Source organism: Elgaria multicarinata, chromosome 2 (assembly GCF_023053635.1).
Source record: "Elgaria multicarinata webbii isolate HBS135686 ecotype San Diego chromosome 2, rElgMul1.1.pri, whole genome shotgun sequence".
Lineage (NCBI taxonomy): Eukaryota > Metazoa > Chordata > Lepidosauria > Squamata > Anguidae > Elgaria > Elgaria multicarinata.
The window spans coordinates 54276378-54295157 of NC_086172.1; the positions used below are offsets into that span (position 1 = coordinate 54276378).

The 18780-nt window shown below is 38.1% G+C and overlaps 1 protein-coding gene across 2 annotated transcripts in view; it reads right to left on the reverse strand.

The window, feature by feature from the left end:
• KIF5C (kinesin family member 5C) overlaps nucleotides 1-18780 on the reverse strand; it is an 84504-nt gene that overhangs the window by 16100 nt on the left and 49624 nt on the right. For both annotated transcript variants that reach the window (XM_063116567.1, XM_063116568.1), the window contains exons 12-20: nucleotides 15387-15562; nucleotides 13671-13739; nucleotides 8612-8818; nucleotides 7150-7296; nucleotides 6370-6558; nucleotides 6139-6256; nucleotides 4689-4765; nucleotides 2450-2559; nucleotides 346-447 (exon numbers count right to left, since the gene is read on the reverse strand). In XM_063116567.1, the coding sequence (XP_062972637.1) occupies nucleotides 346-447; nucleotides 2450-2559; nucleotides 4689-4765; nucleotides 6139-6256; nucleotides 6370-6558; nucleotides 7150-7296; nucleotides 8612-8818; nucleotides 13671-13739; nucleotides 15387-15562 (1195 nt within the window). The remainder of the gene's footprint in view (nucleotides 1-345; nucleotides 448-2449; nucleotides 2560-4688; nucleotides 4766-6138; nucleotides 6257-6369; nucleotides 6559-7149; nucleotides 7297-8611; nucleotides 8819-13670; nucleotides 13740-15386; nucleotides 15563-18780) is intronic.

Genomic DNA, 18780 nt, shown 5'->3' on the forward strand with positions numbered 1-18780 from the left:
TGTAGCCTCAACAGATGCCGAAGGATACCAACCCCCAATGCCACCTTTGCATTATATTTAGGGTCTAGTCTCAGCCCATTTCAAACACAGAAAGATTTTTCTATGCATTTTCTCGATGGCGAGTAGCAATCAACATCCAAGTCTGGCTCCAGGTTTTCAGGAACAAGGGTGTATTAGAAAAAGAATGGGACATCCATCTAACTTCATTAGATATCTTCCAAGGACAGATCAGGAGTGACACAAGCAGCATGCTGTTACCTGGAGCTGAGGATGACTGTCTGGATGCAACATTGTTGGCATGTGAGCTATTAGTCATAAAAGGAAAAGATTACACTGCTAACTTACATGAGCTTTTCCAACTTCTTTTCCCGTTCTTGATCTTCTACTTTTAATTTTTCATAGTCAGAACTCAGTTTTTCTTGTTCCAGCTGCAGCTTCTGATTCATACTGAAACAAAAGAAAAGCAGCTAGAATCAAAATGGAACAGCAAGGGGGAAGGAAAATCCCATGCATTCAAAAAGCCATAACAACTAGATCAAAGTTATCTACTTTGAAGTTATATTGATAAGATCTTTATTGTACACGTACACAGAATTTCCATTTACACACATGACCACAATTCTTAACTCACTATTGATTTTTGCATGGCTTATTGATGTGGGGCCAAAAAATAAATTATAGTTCCTCTATCCAAACATGGCCTTAATGCCAACCTTATCAAAAGTCCTAGATGCTCAGGAAAAAATAGGAACTGAACACATACATACTGTGGGTATTACACTATCCACTATGGGTCATTCACCTTATCTGCATATGCACAGATAAAGGGCTTCTCTGCATTTAGCAAAAATTTACCTGGGCTTTGTCTTCTGGAGTCTTCCCAGGTTTAACTATTGGCACAATATACACACTTCCCCCTCCCCCTCCCCTGTTTTTGCTGGAACCTTCTCATAAGTTTCACCTATATCACCAGAAGATGGCACTGTTTATTGCACAATTTTGGTTTATTACAGTATTTCAGGCTCAAGAAGGCTCAGAAGGTGGAAACAAGACAGAGGGCCTTCGTAAGTGGTGGCTCCCCAACTGTGAAATGAATCTTCCCACTGAGGCCTGCCTGGCACCACCACTGTCATCTTTTCCACGCTAGGTTATGACTTCCCACTACTCCAAGGCATTTAATGGCGTAATGATGGGCCACTTATGCCAGGTGTCTTGAACAGGTCTGCTATTGAAATAGTTTACTAAAATTGTTTTCAGCTATTTAAATTGTTTTAAATTTTGCATGCGAGATGTTTTTAGACTATATTTTATTATAATGCCATATTATGTAACAGTTTTATAATGTTGTAAGTGAATTGTTGTGAACCTCCTATTAGGTGGTATAGAAATGAAGTGAAATAATAATAATAATAATAATAATAATAATAATAATAATAATAATAATAATAATATCATCATCAATATCAAAGACTGGCAAGGCCTAAGGTATAAAGCTGGGGAGTGTTGTCATGCCCAGGGCCTTTTCTTCTCATCTTTCCTCAAGAGAAGGAGGTTTTCAAGTTTAGTGTGGCATATTAGAAAGGCCCTAAGGTAAGTAAGTATCATAGGCTAGTTTAGGTTGTCCTTACATTTTATCTGTATTTGGGTTTCCAACTGTCTGATCATTCTCTGCAACTCCTTTGTAGTTAATTTGGCATTTGTAACTTCTAATTCCCCTTTCCCTCAGTTGTAAATAAACTACCTACCTCTTAAAGCTGTGTCTTCTTGTGCTCAATGCAGTAAAACTCTGTGGTTGGTGCTGCTAACTTATATTGTCCTGGACTTGGGGAATTGAAGGAACTGGCTTGGTCCCTAATTCCTTGTGCCTAAGAGTCTAAGCAGTTCTGGGAATTCCCTGACTCAGGCTGCGGCTCGAGGGGATGGTGGCAGCTTCTATACGACATGGTTCGGATTGAATCACGTCTCCCTCTGCCTTCCTTTACACTCCCAATATGTCGTTGCCATGGAACAGATCCCCCATCACCTTTAGCTAATTTTTCAGTATCAGCCACTGAAGCACTTTGAACAGAAACTGTGTTCTAACGACATTCAAAGCAAAATTATTTCAAAGCATTTCCGTATCTACATTTTTGTCCAAGCCTTGGGAATTCACATTATTTTAGTTTTCCCCTCGATTGTTCTTTTCAGTTATTGCAAAGCAGGAACACTTTATGAGTGTCATGGCTAAAATAATTTCCAGCACTTTTGTTTATTCAAACCAGTAACAGCAAAAAAATACTAGAGGCACACATCCGCAGCAATAGGGGCTGTGGGTCCTTCATGAGAGAGTTTTCAATAAATCTACTTAAGAGATGCATATGTGTGTGATCAATCTCTCTCTTTCAGACACACACAGACACAGGGAAAAATGGAAGAGGAAAGCCAACAGGGACGCGAAATGTGAGCTTACTCTCTGATCTCATCGATGATTTTGTGCTTCTCCTCAATCTCATCTCTCAGCCTAGACAGCTGCTTCTGGTGAGCTTCCCTGTGACTCTCCATCTGCTGTTCCAGTGTATTCTGTTCATACAAAAGGGAGGTAAATAAATTACATGGGTTTACCTCATTGCTCATTTTTGATCATTGCTCATATGGCCATTTATCATATTTTATTTCACAAAATATTTCTGACATAGCTCAAAACTTCAGAGATTTCTGTGGGTGCCCCTCATCTTTTAAAACTAAGCTGTGAGTATTGGCTTGCCTGATCACATACCAATTGGCTCTGTCTTCTTAAAACAAAATTCTCACATGCATAAACCATCAACTTGAGGATTGTGGGTCCTGTGAATGAAAAAGGCTCTTAGGATGCACAGGAGAGTAACTAATTCCAGTACTGCTGCCATAACCAAGATCGTGTGTTGGTCTGTTTAAGAAGATGAGTTAAGGAGGTGTGTAAGGAGATGAGTGGAACTTTGACAGCGGTTCCTATGAGCCACTGCCATACTGTAGTAGTTTACAGAATTATTTATTTATCATTCCATTTATATCCCGCCAAGGAACCCAAGGCGGCATACATAATCCTCCTCCCCTCCATTTTATCCTCACAACAACGACCCTGTGAGGTAGGTTGGGCTGAGAGTCTATGACTGGCCCAAAGTCACCCAGTGGGTTTCCATGGCCGAGTGGGGACTAGAACCTGGATCTCCCGACTCCCAGTCCAACACCTTAGCCACTACACCACACTGTATGTTTAAAACATAAGACCTCATTTGTAGTGCAATGAATGCTTAGTGCAATGAATGTTCAGATGCTGGATGGAATCCTGTTCTTCAGAGATCATACTGTCCCAGCACTCCATTTCTATGGCACAAATGTCATGAGCACGTACTAGATCGTCCCTTGGCCTAACCAGCTCTATCCCACTGAACCCTCACAAAGACACCATGCCACTTTTTTTTTAAGGTTTTGGTGGCTGTGCTTTCCATACTGTGCTATTCAGCCTCTTGATCATCATCTCAAGAACATTAATGTATATTATCATTTACTTGCTGGCTGTATGCTTTTTCTTATCACTGACTCCTATATCCATTTATATAAAACCAAAGTGAATATCAGCATAGCTATTACCTGCACCCTTATGCTGCAAAGTACCTTTCCTATTATATAATCATGAATTCTGAGCTTCCGCTATTGTGAGGTATAAAAATGCAATAAATAAATAAATTTGGTACTGAATTAGGACTAGCATGGAATACAGGGTTGTTGTTTTTTGACACACACACTCACCTGGAAGGGCCCTTCCTCTGCCACACTACAAACATGCAATATCAGATCATAATATGGAGAGGAGGAGGATGTATGCCACCTTGGGTTCATTGGAGGGGGGAAAAGGTGGGATATAAATGCAATAATAAATAAATGAACATAGATAAATAAATAAATAAATAAATAAGGTTATTTTTAATCACACTGTCGAGGAAATGAGTATGTGAGCTATTTTATCTGTGCCCACCCTGTTTTGCTGTAAGCCCCTTCGATAAACAATTAAATCTTCTGTAGCAATTTAATCAAAACTGTAACTAAAAATATATTGCTCAACCAACAAGAAGTGTTGACACATTAGTCAGAGTGTAAGCCTCCTGGTGAGGACAGGAAGGATGTGACCACAAGGAACAGATGGTCGGGATTGCAGTACCCATCATCTGGTTTTTCCTATCCTTGAAACTCTACACATGCATATCAATCCTTGCCTATCATTGGTTGAAAAGCTTACCTATTACTGTATTATGATTGGTGTGTTATATGAGGTAGTTCTGCTGTTGTTTCTAAGGATGTTACCCTATATGTATGTTAGCTTTGCCTGAAACTAGTGGGCAGTCCTTCAGATCCTCTAGGGATTGTCACCTTGCAGCACTGCTCGTAATAAACTTTTTCTAAAATGAGAGAAACCGTGTCTTACAGTTTTTGGCCGCCACTCAGCAAATCCCAATTAGAGGAAACCTGCCTTTTCAGAGTTCCTACACACACACACACACCTTTGACATACTACTTTAAAAATACAGAATGGCATCCAATGCACACCTGAAAACATAATTTGACCCTAATCATTACTCAGAGAAGTGTTCTTGGAGGGAAAGCTGATCTCACAACTGCAGTACACATAGAATCATAGTTCTGGAAGAGATCTTGGAGATACTTAATATTACCTTCATTTCCTCTGCATCTTGCAGCAAGGTCAAATGTTCTTTCTCTTTATCTTTGTAACTCACTTCATGCATTTTTTCTGTTAAAAAAAAGTGAGTAATTCCTGTTTAATGTGATATAGTTTAACAAGACACCACTCAAATCCCTAAACAGTCTCCCTCTGCAAACAGATGATTTCTACTTCACACACTTTTATCTTGGCCTTGTTTACAATGACAGCAAAACCGAAGGGAATCAGCTCCCATATTAATAGATGTTTCGCTGGAACAATTTGTAACTGAACTAGTTTTAACCTATGTTTTTCAAAAGATGCCTTCTTCAAACAAAATGATGGGTACCCTTTCTAATACTATTTGTCCTACTAAAAATATCATATTCGAGGATTATCTTTCACCAACAGAGTCCTAATCACTGCTAATTCAAAATATAACAATCTTTAGGCTCAATTTCTGGACCAATCCTGAATGTCTGGTATATCACTTAAGTGGGCCCACATAGATTTCAGCATGTGAATGCCAATTAGGATTGAAGAGCAGGATATAAATCTTAGAAATAAAGAAATAAATGTGAAGCAATCCTGTTATTGTTTCACTACTCTTGCTATAGCACTGTGAGGAGCAGGCTGAGTTCTGAAACACTCAACACTTCACCTACTATGCAGGATCCCCAGATATTGTTAATCAGATGGTACAGGATTCCTATGGGATTGTGGGATGAGATACAGACCGAGACTCAAAAAACTCACTGAAACTTTTAGAACACCTTTATTTACATGAAATGCAGTTAATTTCAATCTATTCATATGTGTCACAAGGGAACCTGGTAGACAACCCAGGTCATATACTTAGAAGCAGGAGATGTGCTAGCTGCTTCTTTGGTGGCCGTGCCTTTCTCAGTTTATTTTGGTATATCTTAAATACTCTTTCTTCCCAAGTCTTTGTAAAATGTGAAAAAACATATCTTTTGACTAAATTACTCTTTCGAATATTAAAGGACATCACCTTTCCCTCAGAAAACTGGACAGCCATTTCACAGGCTGACAACATTCCTGAATTATACAACCATTGCCTCAGGTTTTGGCCTTATCTTGGAAATCTCTTTGTCCAGTGGTTATTTTTCCAAACTAATTACTTCATCCTGTAGTTCACATTCCCTGTTCAGCTCTGCATGTACACATTGTACATTCTTTCTAGTAACTTTCCTCCATTTAAACCTCAGGAGCCCTTTCACCCAAACGTGGGCCATTATATGATTTTATGTGACAAGAGCAGACAAGCCATTGGCATTAGACAATTTGAAATGCTAGGAATGAGGAAAACGGTGGAGAGAAAAATCACAAGAGAAAAGCCTAACCAAAATCCAACATCTGCTGAGAAATATAAAACCCAGATGGGCTATTTACAGCTCAAGACAAATAAAACATAAAACCACCAAACCTTGAAAACAGAGTACCTTGAGCCCGCAATTTGGCTAGCTCTTCATTAAGTGAGTCCTGTGACTCTTCGAGTTGCCTTCGCTTCTGCTCCATGTTCTGCATGTAGTCTGTGAGAGACTTGATCTTTGCTTCGTGCTTTGAAGGAGGAAAAGGAAGTAAATAAGGGGGGAAATATGTTGAATGTGTGAAGGAAAGCTGGGGGGGAGGGGAAAATGGACTGAAGGGAAAAAATGAGAATGCCCTGTAACCTGTGAAATAAGGAGCTGACAGGCAGCAAGTTCCCTCTCACTGGCATTCATCTTCCTGTTGGAGTCTATCTGGGTACTCTCCAACTGCTTGCTGCGGTTCACCAGAGATTTCACCTCAGACTTCATCTTACTGATGTAGAGCCGTGCCATCGTGAATTCCTCCTCAATCACTCCATTCACATCTGCTAACTGAACACATCAAATAGTTGCATAATAAAAGTTTACCAGTAAGTTCCATTTAGTATGACTGTAAAAGAAATGTAGAACTATGCTTGCATTAGACACAGAAAACAGCCTGATTTGTATTGTTCTTTGACACTGATCTCCATTTGTCAGACATTAAGGTTTTTAAAAGTTTTGGTTAGTATCCTATGTTCATCCTACATAGTATAGACCCATTGAAATGAATGCAACTTAAGTTAGTTAGTTCTCCCATTTAAGTGGATGGGAAAGTTATTGTGAGCAAGGGAACTTCTCTGCATGCCCAAGTAAATGCTAGATGGGATTAGGTTTGGGATATTGTCTACATTGGTCTGAATAAAAAGGATAGCCATTAATCTGTTATAATGGCTATGGTTTATTCTAAATTAAGGGAAATATGTTTTGTAACGTAGGGAAATTGGATGCAAGTGTTTAACATTCTCAAAGGCTCCAAAGGGGAAAACCTAGCATAAATACAACTACTCAGTCTTAACTGGTTTTCTAAGCGAAATATTCTATTTCTAAAGTGAAATATTTCTCTTAACCACTTCATAATTCACTTCAAAATAGCCAACATACCGTTTTGACATCATTAGTACCAATGATTCCTCCTATCTCTCCAAGGTCCTTAAGCAGTAAATTCAAGATTTCAGTAGCTCTCTTTTTCTGATGATTACTGAGTTCTTGCAGTTGTCCCAACTCTCTCTGTGTAGTTGTCAGGGCAGACTATAAAACAATTTATGGATAACATTACAAGATTAATTACTGATCCTAAACCAGGAGACACTTCACATATTTTTTAACAATGTATATTATGTTTTAATTGAGTATTATGTATTTTATCATTTATTGTTGTTCCCCGCCTCGATCAAAGTGGAGAGGCGGGTAAGAAATAAAATTATTATTATTATTATTATTATTATTATTATTATTTGCCACAATTACATTTTTTGGGTTATGCTCTTGTTTCCTGCATTAACTATGTAAAAAGGAAGGTACATATTCCTGAACACCCAAGCGTATGCACCAGAGAGCCAAAACCAATCCACGTGATACAGCCCGAGTTGACCATCACACTTCACTCAGAAAAACATACGATAATTGAGCTCTTTACTGCTAAATGTAATAAGCTGATCTTTTCTTAGATTTATTTAAATTTTTGCCCTTTGTAGCTCTAACTAATGTCTCTTCTTCATCTTAAGATCACACACAGAACAAAGGTCAGACACATTCGTCTCTCTACAAGTCTGGCATATGATTTTGTATTTAAAAGTAAGATTTTGCATTTACTTTTAGCACATATTATTATGGGGATTTGGCAGAAATGATGTGCACAGAACTGTGCCATTGCCACATGTATTCAAAGAAAATTGAATGATTGAAATGTGTATTGTAGCAATGGGATTGCTCTTACTATCTCAGTCATCACAATGCATCTTCAGTGCAGAGAAACTTGCAAATAATCTCACTTTCACAACTGTACCAGTTCATAAATTGTATTGTAAATAAACTTCTCAGTTTCTCTTGTGATAGTATTATTTCAGCAAAAAACATTCAATGGTAACAAAAAACAAACTAAATCTTGATCTTTCTTCTATTTCATTTCCTATCCCATTCCTGCTAACATTTTTCATTTGCACAAAGAAACTGCTCCCCAGCAGCCTGTAATTCACATAATACTGCCTTGTTAAGACCTGTTGTGGCAGAGCACACTTCAGCAAACACAATTTAATAATGGATACACCACTTCAAAATTCAGTAGACTGGAGTGTAAATGACAATCAAAATGCTGTCTTCTATATTCTGGTCCTGGAACTAATTTTGTAACTTTTCTTATATCTGACGCCTGGTGTCTTGGTAAAGAGAACGATCTCATCGCTACAATATACACTTCTACCATTTCAATTTCTTTGAATGCTTCTGGCATTTTGAAAGGTTCCTTTTACTAGGTACTTATAGCAGGTGTTTACAAATTAGCACAGAAAAAAGCATGCAGGCACACACACACACACATATGAAGATTAACAAGGATTGTTCCTACAGTTTTCTGTGACAGTTCCTCAGCCAGCTGTTCATTAGTTCTCAGCTTGTCCTCCACTTCTTGTGACTTCTGGTCATAATTAACAGCCAACTCCTCCAGAGCCTGAAGAACTTCTTTTACTTCTTCCTTTGCAGCTTCATTTTCAATCTGAAGGCGAGTGAGTTCCTCTTGGATCTTCTCATAATCTCTCCTAGTGGAAGCCAAGAGCTGCAAAGAGATTAAGACATTAAGATTCCATACTACTTTGGTCAAAACGAAGACCTAGGTGAAATTGCCTGTGGCATCAACAAGTGACAAACAAGACAGTGACTGGGTTCACACAACACATGAATGCACTCTCAGTAGTGGTTGAATGTGGGTTGTTGTTGAAAACAATAACCCATGGTTTAATTACAACCTATGGTTCAACAACAACCCATACTCAACCACTGAGGCCTTAGCTGGACCTAAGGTTTATCCCAGGATCGTCCCAGGGTCATCCCTGCCTGCTCCCGGGATATCCTGTGTGTCATTTACATGAACAGGGTTGACCCCGGGACGATCCCAGGATAAACCATAGGTCTAGCTACATAGGTCTAAGACCTGAGTGTGGGGTTAGCATGTCATGTGAACCAAGCCACTGAAGATATCAATGTCAGAATGGAAGCAACGCTGACATTTTTTTTCAATGAAACGTCACAGTGAAGGGCAGAGGAGAAGCAGGACATACTAATTGGCCCCCATAAAAATGTCATCCAAATCAGTTTCTTTGGGACGTTTAAGGTAGGAAATCTTAGGGCACAATCCTATGCATATTTAGACCAATAAAAAGTCCTACAGATCCCAATATGCCCCAGCCAGGGTCATGCTGGGAGTTGTAGGCCTTTTATCTGTCTGTCTAAACATGCATAGGCTTGCACCTTTAATAAACTAACTGCAAGAAACTGTAAAAGAGCAATTTTAGCATACAGCATGATACTCCTCAATAAAAAGAGTAGAATAACCTTGTACTCACAGTCTTTTGGGCAGGTTACTTTGCCATGCCTCCCATTTTATTTATTTATTTATTACATTTTTATACCGCCTAATAGCCGCAGCTCTCTGGGCGGTTCACAAAAATTAAAACCATAATAAAACAACCAACAGGTTAAAAGCACAAATACAAAATACAGTATAAAAGGACAACCAGTATAAAACCATGGCAGCCATTTTGTGGTAGTGCCCAGGGCAGTTCTCAGATTACCAAATGTGCCCAAGGTCCAAAAAGGTTATGTACACTTGATCAGGGTGGATCAAAATCAATGATTTTTTAAAAATATTTTTTTTAAAAAATGGATTTTTTTTATTTAAATCAGATTTTTTTTAATAAAATGCTTTTTGAGGAAAAATCTATCTAAAGATAGTTTTCTGTTTAAGATACATTATAGTCCAAAGGTTATTTATCATGAAATAAGGATTAGTTTTTAATTATATAGCATGAGGCTGTATATTCATGCAATGTTTAAATTTTTTGGTAAATGAATTCCATTAATCCATTCACAATGTCATGCTCTTCCAGAGGTTTCTGTAAGATTATTGGGCAATTTTTCTATCTAGAATATATTATCACAGATGCTTGGTTTTACAGTTCTCAAAACTTTGAATTTGTGTCTGCAGAGATCACAATCCCATTGTTCCTTTGCAAATCTATGTATACAGAATCAACCCCTTAGCTCTTAAGTGCTAAGTTTCAAAAAATTCAATGAAGAGCCATTCTGCCATGCCCGGCAAGGCCTGGGCATGGGGAAGCATTTGTAAGTGGGGGAAGGAAGGAGATGTGCCTTGCCCTGACTGGCCAGAAGCAGGTGGTGCCACTGAGCTGGGAGGGGTATACATGTTGGCCTATAAATAAGCTCTTACCCCTCCCAGTTTCCTCTTTGTTTTCACGGCTCCCTCCCTGTAGACAGTGTGAGTTCTCTGGTCGCCATTTGGGGCTGAGTAGGATTTTTTTGCTCATGTTCTAAATTGTTCATGTGTTTTTTCGCCTACTCCACACTGTAAGATAGCCTGGGAGTATAAATAGGTTGATTTGGCGTTGCTTGTTAATTTGGTTACATTTGATGATAGGCAGGAAGGAACGGGCATCCAGAGGGATTTTCTCATGGTGAGCATTCATAGGCACTGTTGCGGTGACTGGTAATTGCTGAGGGCTCCAAGCGTTGAGCCCCATGGCCGGGCTGGGAGATAAGGGTTACTTCTGAGGTCAACCTCACCTTGAGACTTGCAGCATGGATTGGGGGTGACACCAGAAGGTCTCCCTACCCCAAAAGGGGCAGCCTGTGGGAGGGCAAACTGTACAGCGCCAACCCACAGGACATGAATAGCTCGGCCTGCTCAGAAAGGTCTGAACCAGGCCAGACTGGATGCCCCTTTAGGTTCCCCCTTTGCAGATCTTTAAATAAATGTGGCCCTGTTTAAACCCAAACTTCTGTGTGTCATCTCTTTATTTACTGACATCTGTCTTGTAATAGAGTGCACTTTTGGGGTTGGGGAAGTCACATGATTAAATTGAGTCTTTCTGAGTAGTGATTTAAATTGTGATTTAAATCAAATTGATTTAAATAAAATCCACCCTGCCCTTGATCATATTAATATGAACACAGGAAGCAGACTTATTGGGCCAAGTAGCTCAATATTGTGTGCATTCATTGGCAGCAGCTTTCCAGGGTTTCAGATAGGAGTCTTTGTCAACCCTATTCAACCTCTTACACAGAAATCATTTGGTCTACAAAGGCTAAATTACAACCCTTTCCTGCTAAACCAGCATTCTTTCCCTAATGAGAAAAGATGCAGTTACATCTAAAAGTTGAGAGAAGTTTGTACAAAGTCAATTTTATACACAATTTCATTTCATTTATTTCATTTCTATACCACCCAATAGCCAGTTGACAAAATAATTAAAAACCAAAATGCAACATGATAGAAACATAATTTTAAATTATAGAAGAAAATTATAAAGAGATATTTTATTTATATAAAATAAATAAGGTAAAATAATTTTCTTTATTGTATGTCAAAGCATATGCATTTTGTGAATTTAGCAAATAACCTATTGACATAATACCCCTCATACTTTCACCTACTAGTCTGCATACATGACTATTGTCTACAAGACTTTTAGACTACTGGCTGGGCCAAAAAGAGAAGATAAAGGAGATAAATATAATTCCTGAACTGTCATTAATCCTACCTGAACTAAGAGACACTGGTATTTTTTCTGGATAGAAGACTAGGTATTCTTTCTCTAAAGTTTGGCAATATTTGAAAAGCCATCTTGGCGAATGGGGAGACCCCCATATATAGTTAAATGTATATGTTAAAAAAGGTTGTGGCTGTGATCACTTCAAATGAACAGAATAGCCTAAAAAAATCAGTTTACAACAAGGTATCTGTTACTATTTAATTAATTTATTTAAAACATTTCTTAGAAGACTCTCAGGGCAGAAGCCCTCCCAAGGCAGCTTACAACCATACATTAAAAACCATAAAAGCATAGACAGTAAACATTAAAAACAATAAAAGCTCATAGTAAAAACTAACATTGTTATTCTCCATCTGTATAGAACTTTAGCCTGCTTAATTTAGCACAGTGCCCTCCAGATGTGTTGGACTACAACACTGAGATGCCGGGATTTGCAGTCCAGCACATCTGAAGGGCACCAGGTTAAGGGAGGCTGGCTTAGCAATGAAAGCATGAAGGAATTCAGATTCAACATATGGTGTGTTTTAGTCCCGACAAACGGTTATGCGATACGCAAAAACTTAATCAGTGGCAATGGAATGTGAAAGATATTAGAACAGCCTGTTTCCTTTTCGTAACACTTATGTTAACAGTGAATCTGCTAGCTTAATCAGCCAGAAATAATTGCTCTGACTAATTAAGGAAAACCATGGTTAAGGCAGACAATCTGCAGCCAATAAAAGGTTCACAAACAATTGCAGAGATTACTAGAGAAGATAGTAAACAGGAACAAGTCTGTCTAGAAACAATGTTCTTTTACACTAAATTCCAAAGCAAAGAACAAACTTCCTCCTTAGAAAAGATACGGCTAAATGTTTTTAGGGCCATAGCTAGACCTAAGTTTTATCCCTGGATCGTCCAGGGGTCAAACCTGTTCATCTAGGTGACACACAGGGGATCCAGTGCTCAGGCAGGGGCCAACCCTGGATGATCCCAGGATAAACCTTAGGTCTAGCTGTGGCCAAAGTCCTTGTCTATACTGAATATTCCTAGAGGGGTATTTTGAGAAGCAACTGAAGAGATGTAGACTAGTGCATCAATTCCCATCCCCTGAACAATTATACTGGAAAATTCTGTTTCCATAGATTCCAATTACACCTCTACACCTTTTCTCACTCAATGGTGGCAACTGAAGTGCTATAGTTGATATGTCTCAGGGGGCTGGATGTAGTCATGTGAGTTCCAGTTATTGACCTGCATTTTAAACCTAGTAGTATTGCATTAGTATGGACAAAATTTTAAAACAATCAAGGAGGAGCTTCCAAAGGCTCCAATAACTGATGTATTCTGGATTCACACTTCCAATTTTGCAATCTAAACTATGATTATGATACAGCAATACCATTAGGTTTAAAGCAAGGATGGGGAAGAACAGACAGGAAACATCTGCTTTGTTGTAGCACTACTGTTACTATTTCTAGGAGGACTCAAGGATTTTGTTGAGTCTGCAATGCCATCTCGACCTCCTGAACTTATATGTTGATCAAATCCGGCAGTTCTGGCATTTATCCATTTTTTTTAAAGCAGTTCTCAGCTCGAACATACCACAATACATACGTTGGGGCAGTGTACAGATAACATTTTAGAATAAAATTTGTTTAGAAAATATATCCTTTGTAAATATGTTCAAAAATACATATTCAAGTAGGGTTTTTTTAAAGGAAATTTTTAAAAAGATTAATACATAAATTGGATGGAATGGATTTATGAACACATGCAAAGCTGATAAAAACTGAAAATAGACTAAGCATTCCATCCCTAATTAGTACTAATAATAAAATTGTTTGGTCTACTTTTTACCTCATCTTGATCCAACATCTGTTGCTTTAGTTTCTCAGCCAGCTGACTCTGCTGATTAATTTCATCATCCTGCAATAGATGAAAAGGTGCAAATCTTGAAACGAACATAAACATGGATGCAAATGCTGGAGGGAAATGAGAAACAGAGCAGGAAAATAAATCATTAGATATTCCTTGTATTATAAACTGCAGAGTACAAAATTTTGTTCTGATCGTTAGCTATGAAATATATCAGTCTTAAAAGGCGTAAACTCCAAGAGCCATTAATCAATCCTTTCTTGTTCCTCATTTAATGAATGTAATATGAACTGCACTAGGTAGCCAATTCCACAGAGAAGAGAAATATTTTTTTCAAACCACAAAATCATAACTACATAACGCTGATGGTAAACAACGCTTGAAATTGACAACCACTTCTAATTACAGGTCCACTCTACCTCCTTTCCTTACAAAACAGATGTCTTCCTGTGTGTGTGTATATATGTATATATTTTACACACACACACACACACTGCTATGAAGGTACTACAAAAATGCCTTACTTCCATCAAATGAAAATTCACATACTTAAACTATTGATAATGCACCATATGTTTAACAGAGGGAAGGAAATTATCTCTGTTATTTGCTTTTACTTCATGGCAGGTCACAACATGGTGCAAAGAAAAAGCTAAAGTTCCTTTTAGATACTTATGCTAAATCAAACAAAGGATGTGGATATAGATCTTTCAATGCAATATATAATCACTCTTTTTGTGTATATTTGTGATAGAATCATTATGTCATTATTTATGTATTTATTATTTAATTAAATGTTTATCTCTACTTTGCCCCAAAATGACCCTCAAGGTATTTACTGTGTATCTACTGAATCTACACACAGTTTTAGTAACAGAGTTTATGACCACACATTGGGGAAAAATCTACCCCCTTCTCAGTATTAAGGCAATTGTTGCATAGTTCCGTTTTCACCGAGGCAGAGAGCCTATGTCCCAATTGTGCCACTTTAGAGTGCATGTGAGACTCACGTGATGAAATGCTCTCTCATGTGGGAAGGAGAGAAACATCGTTACACACAGAAGATGAGGTTCGAGCTCTTCTGCATGACATATAAAATATTACATGTGTGGGTGGGGTTGCACTGAAGAACATTCAAAATATGAAAACACCCACCTACGGTATGAACTGGTACAGCCAGACACAGGTCTTTCACCTCAGGGAGAACTACGCCTCAGAGCAATACCACAACTACCTCAGTGACCCACTAAAATAGTTTCTATTCTCTTCATGTTACTGAAAAAACCCAGGTATCTTATGCAAGCTGGATGGCTGTTACTGCTTACATAACACAGAACCTGATGATGCAATCTTCCAGGATTTATTGTAAAACAAAGAAGTTCTGCTTTGAATAGAAAAGCTTGTTTTTATATTAGTGAAACCACTACTTCCTTTTTGTCCATGAAGCAAGAGATTGCCTTGGCAATATGTATTTTAATAGTGTCAAACAATCCATTGTTGTCTGGAACAGAAAAGAAAGGAGTTCAGTTAACATTTTCCAACACTAGTGAACCAAAGCTCATGAGCTTTTAAAAGACTGGTTGTCTATTCTGTACAGTTTGAGGCATGTTGTGGTTTTACAGTTAATGACAACACTCTTTTGCTATGTTCTGTAGCAGTTTCCAACAAAGAATAATGAAAAGGAAATAATTTCTAGACCTTATCGTCCAACTGTCTGTAGAGACTAGTAATCTCTTCATCATATTTCTGCTTTTCTTCAGTTGAGATACTGGCAGCAACAGGTACAATATTATCGATGATGGGCGTATTGTCACATGGTTCCAAGTTCTTTTGGTCTTTAGCGCTGATCTGCTCATCCTCAGGAACAGCCTCTCCTGCAGACACAATAGCTCAACAAAATCAGTGATAAAAGGGCCCAAATGTGGACTAAATCTTCAATATCCCTTTAAGGGCTTAGATTACAAGTCTCTTCTTTTCATACACATATTTAGTGGTTTCTCAGAACCAGCTGAAATCAGAGATAAATCACTTTATTTTAAAGATCATAACTATGTTGTCAGAACGAATAGATACAACAACTACAAATTAACCAGCCAAGAACATAATGGGGGTGGGGCGTTCATTCTGTTTCTGCCCCCGATGTTTCAGGCCACAAGCATCTTTGTTGCTAAATCTGTTCAATTTTGAAGGTGCCACAAAGCTCTTTTGGTTGGATCTAGATTTGTGTTCATCAGAGTTCTGGTGCTGGAGAAGATGTTTGGACAGTGATTTTTTTTTTTTTTTTTTTTTGGCTGAGCACCACCTTCTATCATTTTCTAGGTGGTTGGAGGACCTTCCAGAAAAGTTTGGGAAGTGGGACTGGAAGGATGCAAGGGGGGAGGGGGAATCATAGGAAACTGCTGTTCCACCCTTCCTCTCTCTGGGAAGCTTCCGCTAGATCCCAGTTCCTTGTGCCAATGGAAGGGGCTCCTCTGTTGATAGAGGGGCAAATCTAAATCTAGTCCTTCATTGTTTTTGCTGCAATGGACTAAGACAGCTACCCAAATATAGCTTCTTTGTGGTGACTTTACCAATGCTTTCTTACTAGGATTTTACATGGCATGTCATCCATCAAGTTATCTTAGAAGTTTAAAATGAAATACCCAACTACACAAAAATATTGCAAATACTGAAGAAGGAATAGATATATCATGCGTTCATCTTTATTCCATACTCAGAAACAGCTCTGTATTCTTTTCTTTAAAGTATCTTGTCCTTCTAGAATGTAAAGGACATTTGCTAAACTGAGATTTCCAAGATTATCCAATTGTAAATTCTCAGTGCTAAACAAATATCTTTTACCAACTAAGCTGCTGTCATGAAAATTTCATTGTGCTAATAATGAAAAATTCCCAGCATTGCTATGACCTAACCCTTTGGAAGTGACAGTGGAAAGCAAGTTTCTAGTGTAGCTTTCTACTTGCTATTATAAGTAGATACCTACACACAACTCATGAGGGAACAAAAGAAAGGAAGGTATCATTTTTGGATTTACAAGAAATAACTACAATAGCAAGCCTGTCCAGGAATGATTAATGTGTGGTAAATCAGTACCAAAGCAACTGTCTTCACAAGAGAACATTTTGATTTCCTAAATTCTGATATTCAATGTCTAGTGCTAAATCACAGGTACATATTATAACTAAGCATTCAGTGTTTGCTACAGTAATGAGTGTAATTAACCTTTAAGACCACTAACTCCCTGAAAAACTCTAGAAACAAAATTGAAGGTAGTTTAAGTGACCTGTAATTATCTGTTGCAAAATGTATTTTCAATATTTTATACAGGTATTAAAAAAATCCTCCTCCACAACCCTCACTGGCAGTTCATAATTAAAACTAAAACTCTCAGCAACAATCTGAAATAGGAAAAATCCTTTTCAGTTAGCATTAGCTCACTGAAGTTTGACATGATCACCACCCACCAAATTACCTAATTTTCCTCTTATCCAGACTGCTCAATGGTAATTACCTTCTTCATGTTACCCTTAGCAGCACAATTGCTGTTCTTCATATAATAAAGTTTAATCTAAAAAACTGGGGGTTGGAAATATGGCAGGTAGCAGAGTCTCTGAAGGCAGTGCTAATGAAGGGATTAATTCTAAATTCTAAACTCTTAACCTCAGAAAGAGACACTACTTTGCAGCCCTCAGGAAAATCAACGGACATAATTGGAAATGCTTGCTTTCATTTCCAAAATGCAACGGAAGTTTTGATAATGTTTGCTACCTCAAGATACAGGGCCAATTCACGCACAGAACACCAGTGAGAAAGTTGATTCATACATGCCCACTGGGGGTGCCTGACCTACCTGATATTCACATACTGAATGTAATGTTGGAATAGAGAAAAAGTGCATAGAGCCAATCTGTGTAGTATACCATACCAATTTTGATGAGATAGAGAAGGGAAGCACAATCTCACTTCCTCATCACTCATGACACTACCAACTTAAAGCTTTGCGTGAACCAGCCAACAGATACAAAACTTGTAGGTTGAGACTTATGTTAGTACAACAGACATAAAAAAGCCTATTTGCCCTACTTGACCCAAAAGCCAATTGAGATGATCCTTTGCCAGCTCTCTTCCTTTTCCTGTATGCAAAATGCTCTTACACATTTTTTTTTTAAAAAAAACCTTCTACAATCCCATGAACTGCTTTCTGCTACGCTAACTGAAATAACTCATCTACACTCAAGATTTCTTTCTTCTGCAGAATGTGACTTCCAGACACTACTGGTGACACTCCAGAGAAGAATGCCAACTCTGTACAGCTGAAGACAGCAACTTTATAAGGTCAATAATTTTGTTCTTGACATCACTAGAAAAGTTAAAGGCTGACATCTCTGTGTCATTGTATGTGATTAGGATGTAAACATTCTAAAAGAAAGAAGAGGATTGGGTTTAATTAGGCACAACTGATTCACTCGTCTGCTACTGAATAAAGAAATAACTGCTTAGGAACTTCATCTGGTTATTGCCAGAGCTTAGTTTTTTAAATGATAGGTCAGCACTGAAGCAAAAGACCCTCTGCTCATGCCTGAAAAAAAAAACATTTATTGCTACATCACCCTGGCTGAATTAAGCCTTAGCTGGTTCCTATGGTGTCTGGCATCAAAACAACATATCAAGCACCCATGAACTATCAGGGGTGATGTCTGAATTCCTTGGTGCTTGTGTGTGTATTATGTTCCTACGAGTATAAAAAACCCTTTCAAGATACATTCCTTGCCTATCAGATGTTAATTTTAGCTAGGAATTGTCAAGGCACAGTCCCAGAATCTTTTTCCAATGCCAACCCTGGAGCAAACGAACAAACAAAATCCCCTCTAATGTTTACATATCTGGATTAGAAAGACATTGCTTAACATGATTTTTAGAAAGACATTGCTTAACATGATTTTTATCCTGTACCTTTAGCCACCATCATATGTTACCAGGATGGATAACAAGTTCAGAAATATATAAAATTATAGTATTAAAACCATTCAAAATATGCTTAGGGCAGATATTTTGACTTCAAACAAACAGGCTTGAGCGCTGGTACCTCTTA